The 12,570-nt window shown below is 39.3% G+C and overlaps 1 protein-coding gene across 5 annotated transcripts in view; it reads right to left on the reverse strand.

The window, feature by feature from the left end:
* Positions 1-6,673: 6,673 nt before the first annotated feature.
* Positions 6,674-12,570, reverse strand: part of NRSN1 (neurensin 1) — a 64,270-nt gene continuing 58,373 nt past the window's right edge. For 4 of the 5 annotated variants that reach the window (XM_069960154.1, XM_069960151.1, XM_069960155.1 and 1 more), the window contains exons 2-3: positions 11,321-11,518; positions 6,674-7,210 (exon numbers count right to left, since the gene is read on the reverse strand). In XM_069960154.1, coding sequence (XP_069816255.1) covers positions 6,812-7,210; positions 11,321-11,509 — 588 coding nt within the window. In that variant the 5' untranslated portion in view covers positions 11,510-11,518 and the 3' untranslated portion in view covers positions 6,674-6,811. Of the gene's footprint in view, positions 7,211-11,320; positions 11,519-12,019; positions 12,147-12,570 lie in introns of those variants that run through there. The other variant, XM_069960152.1, reaches the window with a different exon arrangement.

A 12,570-nucleotide genomic window follows, 5' to 3' on the forward strand; every position in this document is an offset into this window, starting at 1 on the left:
CAGATTTATAGCTCTAGTGAATGAAATGCGCAGATGAGACCACTATTATATTCCATATCCTGTAGGCTTAAAGTCTATGGAACTAAAAGAAAAATGTAGATTCAACAATTGGGGCTTCATGGCAGCCGTAATGTATATTCTCCTAACTGGGTGACATTGATTTTGCAGGACAATTGTGGTGACCTACTACAGTGGTGCCTTGGATTATGAGCATAATTCGTTCCGGGACCGTGCTTGTAATCCAAATCCCCTCTTAAACCAAAGCAAATTTTCCCATAAGAAATCACTGATATGCAGAGAATTGGTTCCACAGCCCAAAAATAATGATTCATTATTCTGAATAACATATAAAACTAATGAAACAAACATTCAGAAACAGCTGAATATTTGAAATTATAAGTTACTGTACAGTAATGGAGAGGATGGGAAACACAAGGGCTGACAGAGACTGCAGGGAGCATGAAGGAATGAGCGAGGCAGATGTGGATACAGTATAGCAGCACTATCTGTCCAGGGAGAGAGGGCTTACAGCTATGGAGAGATTACCTCCACAGTCCTGTCCCCTGATGTAAGCCCCAGCCTGAAGTGGATCTGCCATGATTTGTAAGGTGATGGAGACTTCCTGGGTCAGAGTACAGTGCTATAGGCCCTGCTATGCAGACCATGTCCCATCCCCACTCGCGCTCCCACACAGTACAGGGAGCTCTTAAACCAAAGCAATGCTCTTAAACCAAGTCACAATTTTGAAAATCTGTTAAACCAAGTTACTCTTAAACCAAGGTACCACTGTATTTTACTATGACCATTTAACCAAGAGTCGCTGTTGAGCTAATATAAGTTCTTGAAAAGGATCAGGTACTGGCTATAAAAAATAAAAGATGTACAAATATATATTTCACTTCCTGCTCAGTACATATATGCATTACTTTACTAGACCAGATAACAGGGGTTATGTTTTCTAGAAACATAAATCACATATCACATGTATTTAAAGAACAAATCAACTTAGACCAAAACACACATACTTCATTATGTGTCACGCATTACAAACAGAACAAATCTTTATTGGAGTGAAGCATGTGTGTTTTTAATACCTGTATAATAAATAAAAATAAATGGATTTTATTTGAGGACGTTGTGCAGGACTTTCCTCTTCTGCTTGGACAACTCCTAGACATGACATTCTCCATTGCAATATTAAGAGGACAAGTGGTTGTTATATTACTCTAGGACAAGCAAAGGATCACTTATCTTATTATATCCATGTTTTTTTCAGGCATTGCTTGCCTCTTTAGATATTTGTTTGACATTAAATCCCATTAAACACAAATGGATCCCCCTACAATACTACTTATACTTTCATTTTTTATGTAATAACAATACAGGAGAACCTTTTCTTAGGACTCTGTATTGTGCTATGCCTCTGATATATGTTTCTACACTACTCAAGTGCCGACAGTGTCAGAGAGTATAGGGACAAACCCTACTGACAAGCTGAATCACAACATCCAGTTGACTATTTATTAATTTACAGGAGGAATAACAGAGGAGCAGCTCTATGCAGAGTTGTTATTTTGTGGGGTATAAAAATATATACTAACACAGGATAACGGATATAAAAATATAAACAAAAATAGTTGTTTTTTTTTACTTCAGTCCATGGTCTGAGTACATGCAATATAATATACATCTAAGATAACTGAGTGCATTTCTATACATCTTCTCAAGCTATAACACAGTGCATAGACACCTACCTCCCTGCTGTATGAAGGGAACTTGAGACATCCAATGCAAAGTGTGACTCTTGGATAATGTCAGGGCTGTAAGTAAGTCGGGGACTAGACTACCACTACCACAGCTATGCTTGAAATATATGAGTTCTGCAATGCATTTCAAAATGTTTATATCAGTAGCTATTTACATCAGCTAACCTGCATTTTATATTTAAAAAGATGTATGATTAAAAGTGTGGTCTGACAACAAAAGAAAATTTTAAGTAAAACTTGTATGATCCTGTGGTGCTACTTAAGAAAAAAATTCCTTCATCAGATAACCCCTTTAAAGCAAATGTACCATCACCATTGCTGAATTATTATTTTTTTGCAGCACCTGATAAACGCTGGCATGGAGATCCTGGTGGAGTGATCCTTTTTTAAAATGCCGCCTGGTTCCTGCAAGTTGTGCTTCTGCTCGAGCACCGGTCTGCACAGAGCAGTGCAAGCAGGCCCAGCGCCCCCAGGTGTGACGATAACCCCTCTCTTCAGTGACACGTCTCAATTAGAATCAAGCAGGGCCCGTCAATGAGGGGAGGGGTTATTTCAGGGAGGTACCGGGTCTGTCCCCAGTGGTCCAAACCGGGCGGCGTTTTGAAAAGAAAAAAACGTGCCACTGGGATCCTGGCACCGAGCAGCTACTACAAAAAAAATTCAGCAATTGTGATGGCACATTCACTTTAAAATGATACAATCCTAATTCATCCAGTTGTAGATGTGTTTTTGAACAGTACAGCCAGGAATGTAGCTGGAGTGTTTTTTTTTCCTGTTTCTCTCATAAGTGCTGTGCTATGAGCCCCTCAGATGCTTCCTCTCTTCTAGTCCTTCTCCCCTCTCACAGCATTAGACACATAGATGGAAAATCAGTGCAGCTTTAGCCCCCTCTTCCCTGTCTTCTAATTACTGTATTAAACATGATGCACTTTTGATGGCTGCTGAAGTTCTTGGGCATCCCCACCGTAAGGTAGGAGCCTTACCGGCCACAGTGTTGGATCCCTGGGACAACGCACCTACTAGATGGAGAGTCCCTGAGGCCTGTCCTGTTAAACATTTAGCATTAAGGCCCAAAAACTTCAGGTTACACTAAGCCTGTCATACAAAGCTGGGCAAAGTCTTCCACAATGACAAACTCTTTCTGTTGGCAGTGTTGGCTACAACAGAAGGTCCTGAGCACGTTAAAACAAACCTGCCTGTCAGCAGTATAAGAAAATAAAATGACCACTATAATTAGATCTGCCAGGACCATTAGTTGTTATCCAGTTTTTCCGTGTTGTTCTAAAAAAATAGACAACCAATGTAATGTTACTTAAAACAAGTCTAACCTTCAGCGGGGCATTGCTATATGAGTAAGATTAATGGCTGGCACACAATCAGAGAAAGCTGCCAGGTTCAGAGCAGGGCTGCAGGAATGATACCTTACCCTGGCGCCAGATTCTGGGTCAATTAAAAAAAAACTAAAATGAAACATTCCTGCTTTTGCCTTGTACAAAATTTGGTGGGACTACCCTTAAAAAATAGGGACAGTGCAGAGAAATTTAGGACTGTTGGCATATATGTAAACAGTGTCAATTTTGTACATGAGCTGTGTCTATTGTCATGAATGGTGCTGAGCTGCAAAATTGCCCATTAGCAAGTCTAGCACTGTCTTACAGCCTAAATTAGAGACTTCTTTCTCATTTCACACAACCCCTTCAGGTCACTATGCCCTGGCATAAACCATAAAAATCCCTTTTTTTCTCTTGTAGCGTTAAACCGCTTCCAAGGCAACTTGAAAGCAACAATCAAACCAAGGACATTAAAAGTGCATTAGCTGTATTTGAAGCCTCATTTCTAAGACTCAGACATGTACTGCGCTGGAGTCACAGTGCAAAGTGCTGCAAATGTCTTTGCAGATCATTGCACAGTTGAGAATACAACATCTGCTCATGATTCAGGAACGGAGATAAGGGGTATACATGGACGACATGAGCATTACAGAAAGATTTACACAAACAGATGAAGCAAAATAATTGGGATGGAATGGGACGGAGTTGTGGGGGGAGTATTTCTTCTCATATGAGCTGTAACATTAAATTTGATATATTATTGCATAATTTTACCTTAAAAATAAAAAAACTGCTGTGATTCATGCACTCAGAATTTAATAAAAAATAGTCTTCCCTCAACCTCTAATAGAAGAGTTTCAGTAATATGGTCTGTTCATAAAAGTCCCTGAGAATGCTTAGTTTATATAGATTATGTGATTCCTAGGCTATAACTAGGCATTAGTAGAGCAATAAAAAAAATGAGAATTACTTGGAATTATATCTTTGTGGCATTAATAGCAAAAGCAGCATTGTGATGATAGATGTTCCTGGGTCCAGCATATAAACATTAAACATGTGCTGATGACATGGCTGAAGAGTCCACAGTGGATTTTGTTACCCAGTAACCCAGAAAAATCTTTATTAGGCTATGTTCCCACTTGGTTTAACAGTGTCCATTGCATAGCAAAGGACACTGTTAAACTGCTGGCCACTGGCCTGCATTCAGAACGTTCCTGCAGCTGATACTTCTGTATCGGCTGCAGGAACGTTCCTTTTTTTAGCATTGACTTGTGGGTACCGTCGGGTGTGCCCACAAATCAATTAGCCATTTACTGCAATGTAAAGTGCGCCCACCAGCTGACTATACATTGTGTGAACAGCTATTATTATCCACCGAACAGCATCCGGAAATAATAGGAAGGTATATTATTTTAACGCCCTTTATAAAGAACAGGCGTTAAAATAACGATGTGTGAACACAGCAGACGACATTGCATTAACTTTAACGCAATGCCGCCCCTGCAATAAAGAACGGTGACTGAGTCCATTGCAATCAGTGTCCGCTCTTTACTTAAAAAGAAGGAAGTGTGAACATAGCCTTGTTCAGATTTTCCAAATTTTACAGACCCATTGAAGTCAGTGGGTAGTAAAATCCACAGCACACTTCTTAGTGAAATCTGCAGCATATTTGGTAAGATAGGTAATTTCTAGTGTAAAAAAATAGTCACATTTTTTTGCACAAGCCTTGTTTTGCTAAAATGTGTGATTTTCTATGTTTGTCACTTTTGCACCTCAATCACTAAAAAAGCATGGCTATGGTAGAAAGGGGTGTGGTTTAGTGAGTGTAGTGAGTGTGTAGCCACATTATATGTTGTGGCTAGGTTCACACTATGTGAAAATGATGGCCGTCTTGCATAACAATGGCTGTCATTGTTCAAATAACGGACGTTAGTTTTTAAATAACGGATGTTATTTGCACAATGGCAGCTGTTGTTATGCAAGACGGACATCATTTTTACATAGTGTGAACCTAGCCACAACATATAATGTGGCTACACACTCACTAAACCACACCCCTTTCTACCATTTTTACATAGTGAACCTAGCCAAATCTTTGTACAACTCCACTCAATAGGTGGTATACAAACCACCCATTAAACTAAAGCAAATTCATCACACACCAAGACAATTTTAATTGTGTGCAATTCAAAGTGTTATAAAGAAGCACGCTTGTAAAAAGTGGCAAATGATAAATTCCACACAAAGATTTTTCCCTTATGTGGATGTATCAGATGTATGAATCCATAATATACTATTCTAACAGGACCAGATGGGCAAAATGGGTCCATCATATATTAAAAAAAAAAACAGTAATTTTAAAATTTTAGTTACATTTCATATTCTTTTAACAAATTATAGCTCATGTTTGATTCCCTACTTGATGGTCATATTCTACTTGATAGTCATATTCTACTGAGTTTCCCTGTTCTGTCAGGACAGAGTCATATAAAACAACAGTCTGTCCGATTAAAGTGGGCAGCATGAGAAGACGCTGCACAATATATAGTATATTAACAATAAAACAAGCAAAATAGTGATGTCCCTACAGGTTCATTATGCTCTACATTACCAACAGCAGTGAGCATCACATACAAGCACTAATAGAACATTGTAAAATTAATTTGTTAGTTATATGAAAATTTTCAGACAAATTAATTTTTTGTTGTATTCCAAGGACTGGCAAATCTATAAATCTGTAACACAGATCTCCATTCTCTGCCATTCCTCTGTTACATACCTCACAATTAAATGCCAGACACCATTTCCTACACCAGTGGTTCCAGTCCTTATACAGCTGTATTCAGCTTTATTTTCACGAAATATGGGTTCAGACCCCTTAGTGGTCTTTTGGCTCCAAAGTGGTGCTCCAAAAAGGCTCTTTATCCATACTATTAAAGGGGTATTCTGGCATTTAAAAGAAAATGATATAATGCTGGGGCTGTGGGAAAAAAAAATTATAAATATATATTTCTACTTATCTCCCCCATGCCCCCTGGTGGTTCTGTTGCAGCTCTCGTTTTTCAGCTTCCTGTCCCCCATAATTCCTCTCTTCTGCCTGCTTCCAGGATTAGAGCTCAAAACTGGACCTACCCGCTCAGACAGTAGCTCAGATGGGAAACAACTGTGGCCAGTGATTGGCTGGGTGGCAGATCCTGCTCTAAGCGCTTGCCTAAAATGCAGACTGAAAAGATGAGGGGCTGCAGATGGACCAGTGGGGGCTGTGGATAGGTAAGTATAGCCTTTTTTTTTTTTCCACAGCACTGTCACTGAATGTTAGATGGTTTCTGGAGCTTCTAATTTATGTCCTTTCTGCACACTTGAAATGATTTGTATTATATTTGTATTGATTGTAAGGTTTTAGAAGAACGTAACAAGTGAGTGTAAAAAGAACAGCACAACACAGCCATTATTTTGCCATCACCACTGAGGACTATTGATGGGACAAACTGAACGGTAAAAGCAGTGTTCAATTCAGAAGATTTACCATTTTGAACAGGTAAGCTTCCCAACAATAACACACAAAACTTCGGGATCTTTTCACATTTTGCTATTATTTGGCCTATTCATTTTTTTCAGCCATGTACAGTTGGACTGTACCACAATAGACCTTACTGTACCACTCACAAAAGATGACCTTTTCAATGTAATTACATGTACAATGATGGGCAAATGTCAGGTTTCAGATGAAGGTTGGACATTCTGAACCTTGGATAGAGTGACAGGGATCTTTGATTCTCCAGGAGCCGGGGCCTTTGTCACAGGGTGCACATGAGCCTTAAGGTCTGCTATTCTTTCTTTAAATTTTTGTTGAAGGTACTTCTCTTCTTTGGAGTAACTTTTAGCAAAAGCAGACATTAAAAGGCATGCCGCTAATGTAGTTCCTCCGACGCAAAACATGATTGCACCTGCCAATTTACATATATCGAGTGCCCCATTAAATTGGACTGCATGGGTATCCACCACAACGAAATCATCTTCTCCAAAGGCTTCCACTTTTGGTGACACCAGAAACCCGACTGCAAGCACTGTTATGCCTGTCAGCATGAGGACAATACCAGATATGAGTCCGACCTGAAAGGAAAGTATGCAAGGTCGGTTAGTAAGCATGTAGTAAGCAGTAAAGCTATGGCGACAGATCATGTGAAAGAAAATTGCAGCCAAGTCATATGATGAGAAAAAATGCAACTTGCTTCATGTGATTTTATTAGAGTTGAGATTTTGTTGTAAATAAAAATTGCAGAAAATCTTAAACAGGTAGCAGTCGCATGTGACTTGCAATGTCGTCAGTGGTGACATAGTCACATGCGACTTGCAACCTGCGACCAAAAATCCATCAAAGGGGCAATTAAATTGCGATCTTCATGATGTGCAACCAACTTACAGTGTAGCTTTGCCTATTTCTCGTAACTGCAAATACGCTACAGTACGTTTTGAGTTGGGAGGTTGTAGCCTCATAGCATAGCACAGCTTACACCACATGTGATCAAAACATCAATGTAACTAGAGTGACAAAGGAACGCTGTACTGACATGTGCACTTAATAGAAACAACGATCAGATGCCAACTTGGTAAAAGGCATTAGACAAAATCAGACAACCATAATGTCACAGTGCTGCCAGGTAACAGACGCCATTCATACCAGGGGAATACAACTGACATGAGAGTCTAACGTACTGTGCCTAATGGCCTGAATATAAATGATCTTAGAGATGGAATACTAATAATGTGGACAGTAGTAGTTTTGATGGTCACACACCATCAAAATGAGGCCTGTTTGTTTTTTTTCTCAAATACTTTATTTACATTTTTGGCATCTTGACAAAGATCTGTATACAGTATGAGAATACATAAAATACCACATTAAATGATGAAACATACAGAGAAATTCTAATCATGAAAGAAATAGTGGCATTTCAGTATGTTTATAATAAGTAAGATTGATTCCAGTACAGAGTCCATACAAGATGACCAAATCATGACTATCGTCTGTAGAGCATGGCAAGAATTGTATAAATAATATTTCATATTCAGAAAAGAAAAGTTACATTATAAAATAAAACAAAACACTACACATAGACAAAAAAAAAATAAAAAGACAAATAAAAAAACAGACCACGCAACCAGCCCCCCATACCTAAAGCCAGAGAAAAAAGAGCTCAGTATTTATTAAACATCAAGTATGTGAATCAGGTTTTCTAAGTTTGCCTATGATGCCTTTTTTATTGGAAGGCCATCCTTTAACAGCAAATAACAGACGTTATTTTATAAAAATGGTTATCATACGAATTATAGCCTTCATTTTCACAGTGTGTGAACATAGCCTAATGCTAAAAAGTATTAACACCTCTATATATAGCCCCTAAGGATAACTCATTACAGCTATAGAAGAAGAGAATCACATGCCAGTGCCCTGTATTTCAGTCAGGCTCTAGTAATGTGTATACAGTATAACACACCCGAGAAACAAGGACCAGACCATTTTCCTATTTATGGGAACACGTAACACTGCAGGTGCCGCACTACTGACTAAGGTGCTGTAACAATCACATAACAAAAAGAACTGCCCACAACCGGGTGCAATAACTTAGATCTCCCTATAGGAATCTTTTGTCAGCAAACAGAAAAATCATCAGACACTTCTGGGTCACCAGGTACAAGCCTATAAATATTATACTAAATAGTAATGATCTAGACTTGTTGTCTCTGATATATTCAATCGGGCACTTGGCAGTTTTGAGTTTTTCTCACATTATTTAATGTATTATGTATTTTAGTGTATAATAAATTGATGAATGTGGGAGGGTGTATATCTACACTGTAACATCATTTCACTGCTTGAAAATAGCTCCATGGAGGAGGTGAAATATTTTGCTGTGAACAATGGATGAGTAAACTCTGCAAACAATGCACAAGGCGTTGCATCAGGTGTCAGTCTCATAGAGGTGCATAGAGAAAATGATTGCAGATGCTGTGTGAATTAGACACTGGCGAGCAGCGGGGACCAGAACCAGCATGGTATCATGGAACTAAAGCCTACTGGTAAGAGAATGAGCAGGGCAGCTATTTAACTGCACAATAGTCATGCCTGGAAGTGAAAAAAAATGTCCAAGAGAGCCCTTTAAATCACAATACTTTCTATACACAGCAGGCAAGTAACTATAGTACTGCAAACACAACAGGGAGCAGGGATGTAGTCACATATATGATCATGAATATTTGCATACACAGATGTCAATAATGTAATTGTGCAATGCTGTACATATCGCTATGATTCCTTTTATTTCTTTAGTATATAAAAACCACAGTCATAACATAACAATATAGACAGTTTTTATCATGACGACTTTAGAATGGACTACTAAACATACCATGTTGACTTGCTGCTTGTATTTCTTAATGCACTTTTTTCCCTTTTTCATTGTGGGAAACCCCTTAAATTATTCTATGAAAATGATTTGTACAATCTCTGTATATTTTATCCACTACCCATTAGACACAGATAATGCAGTGCCATCATATATTAAGCAAGGACAGACATTACACCTTATATAGCAGTGATTTCCAAGCTGACAATTGTAAACCTACAACATTCGCATAGTTTTTATTGTGGGATCCCTACAAAAAGGGGTCCTCTGGTAAATCAGTACATTAGTTAAAGAGGTGCTGGCGGGTGAGGGTCTGCGAGGAGGCATGCCAGGCTATGGTACATGAGCAGCTTGGCTCTGCCTCCTTGAAAATTGACAATAATAAAAAACAGATTTAATAGGACTGGCAACCACCATCATCTACAGGAAAGGTACATTTTGCTTTTATACCTTAAGAGCTATAAAAGAATGTCTACTTCTCTTACCACTAAAATACAGCTAACAGATTCCCTTTATATGTGGGCAGGCTGTGTACTCCCCTCCCGAACCCTCCACTGTGACTGTTCCAGTGGTGCCCAGTCCACTGAATGAGGGGGCACTCTTGTCGTGATTGGGAACAGGAAGTGTTGTGCAGTAAGACCATACGCTGTTGGCTTGATGGTGGCGGGACACCAGGGCTGTTGTTTTTACTCAAGACAGGCCACATTTAAGTCTACAAATAATTCCCTAGACAACTCCTTTAAATCTAGCCATGATGTGAGCATTACATCAATATCTTTCCTTCCTGTAGCAGTGATAACAAATATTAACAGGGCACATGCCTGTCTCATCTGTAAAAACGACAACTTCCATATGTCTCTTAGGGCATTTTGAGGCATTTGGTTTCACAGCAGCTTGAGAGCCACAGGTTAGAAACCACTGCCATATGGTGACCTATAAATAACAAAGAATCCTAAGTTTGGATATATAGAGAAAATGAAGGAAAAAAGTGTTAAAAGTGTAACCGTGTAAGGACGAGGCAGTATGCAAGAGGCTCTTTTACAGATACTACTGAGGAGTGCACATAGGCAGCATGCATTCAGTCCATGCAGTACTTTCAGTACCATCTACTGGAGATGCCATTGGTCGAGAGCCTGGTTGTGATCATATTCTTCAATACTGGAGATTTTCAAGGTTTGGTTATAGCAATATAGTATTAGCAGCTTACTAACACTGAAGGGCATACTTGTCCATGCAGTCCATGTCCTTTCAGTATCATCCACTGGAAATGCCATTGGTCGGGAGCCTGATTGTGATCATATTCTTCAATATTTAAGATTTTCAGGGTTTGGTAATAGCACTATAGTATTAGCAGCCCACTAACCCTGAGGAGCATAGTAGGCATGTGGTTAACAATATTAGTCATCTACACAGTCCATCCATCTGATGCAGAGTGAGGAGAACTTTATTAGATTCCTCGTTTTTATCATCATAGATAAAATGTTTGAAGGCCTAATATTACTAGTTTGGCTATCATCTTATTCTCAGTTATCCTGCTCCGCAAACATATGGAGTCTGTGTAGGTTCTGGTTCAAAGATGTCAAAGCCAATGAATAACACTCAATTGCAACATGGCTACAATAGGTCTAATACTTGGCAAAAATCAAATGTAGTGTCTGCTCCACAATGTTAGGAGTATCAACTCTGTATCAATCTTCTGAGATACACAGACTGCTTGCTTTCCAAAACCAGAGACTAGTCTTAAGGAAGGGGAAAAACAGATACAAAATTTCACAAAAGATGTAAATCAATAGTGTTTAATGAAACCAATGCTCACCTTCCAGATCATAGAGCTCCACCTGCTAGGCGATCTCTGTATCTGAAAATCATCATCATATTCCCATATTGAAGCTGTGCAGTCCTCATAAAATTGGTGCAGATAGGACCGAACTCCATAGCGATGGTAACCTCCTTCAGGGGTGCCTTGTGACTGCTTGGACCCACAGATGTCAGCGCAGGAACTCATCCTTATTAACTGAAATAACAAACATTTATGAAGTATTGTGTGACAGAAACCAGTGCTCACATATAGGTAACACAAACCATTACAATGAAAATCGGTTTGTTGTCCTTACATGGGTAATCTACTTTACAGGAGGGCCTACACTCAAAATGGGGGGAAATGGGGTTCATATGAGTTATCATAGGTATTAAATCTGGAATAAAAATAAGACTTAGATGGTCAATTATTACTGGAAATCTGTCTCTAGTAACAGAGACAACAAGATGAAACACAGGAAATAGGGGAAAGGCTTAGGGGGAGAGTTATAAAACTGGTGTAAAGTAGAATTGTCTTAGTTGCCCCTAGCAACCAATCAGATTCAACCTTTCATTTTTTAAATAATCTGTGAGGAATGAAATGTGGAAACTGATTGGTTGCTAGGGGCAACTAAGACAATTCTACTTTACACCAGTTTGATAAATCTCCCCCTTAGTGTCTACTGTTTGCAGGTTAGGGGGTGATGAAGAGACAAACTTTTGGCTGTGTGCATGCAAGCTGAGGCTTTCTCCATTCTCCACAGGATTTTCATCTTAGCAGCAGATGCTTAATGTAGCCCACTTTGCAGTTGTTGTGCTTTCCATAAAGGTGGAGCAAGGCTTTTTTCTCATCTTAACAGCAGCTGCAGCAGTTCCTTTTAACCCCTTCCTTGTTGTGCTGCTGCTGTTCCTTCCCTTTCTATTTAGATAGCACTTAGCAAAGCCAGGGCATCAATAACCCCATTGTTTTCCTCAACATAGTATCTATAGTACTGTACTGTGTAAATCACCCCCCAGCACAGCGCCAGTCTGTTCAGTCCACTGCACTTTACCATGGCATCTGTCATGGCATAGCAGAAAAAAATATGTGCTGTCACTAGCCAAAGAAGTAAGGGATAGTAAGTAAACTGTGTGTGTTCTATTGGCAAACAGCCCACTTTTCACCCACCCCCTGAATTGAAGGGAAGGAGAAATAGCTATCCACTATGGAGAAAGCTCAATAGCAGCAGTGAGAGCCCAAAATCATTGTGACGCCACTCAGGATGGTTA

The sequence above is a fragment of the Dendropsophus ebraccatus genome, chromosome 2 (genome assembly GCF_027789765.1).
Source record: "Dendropsophus ebraccatus isolate aDenEbr1 chromosome 2, aDenEbr1.pat, whole genome shotgun sequence".
Classification (NCBI taxonomy): domain Eukaryota; kingdom Metazoa; phylum Chordata; class Amphibia; order Anura; family Hylidae; genus Dendropsophus; species Dendropsophus ebraccatus.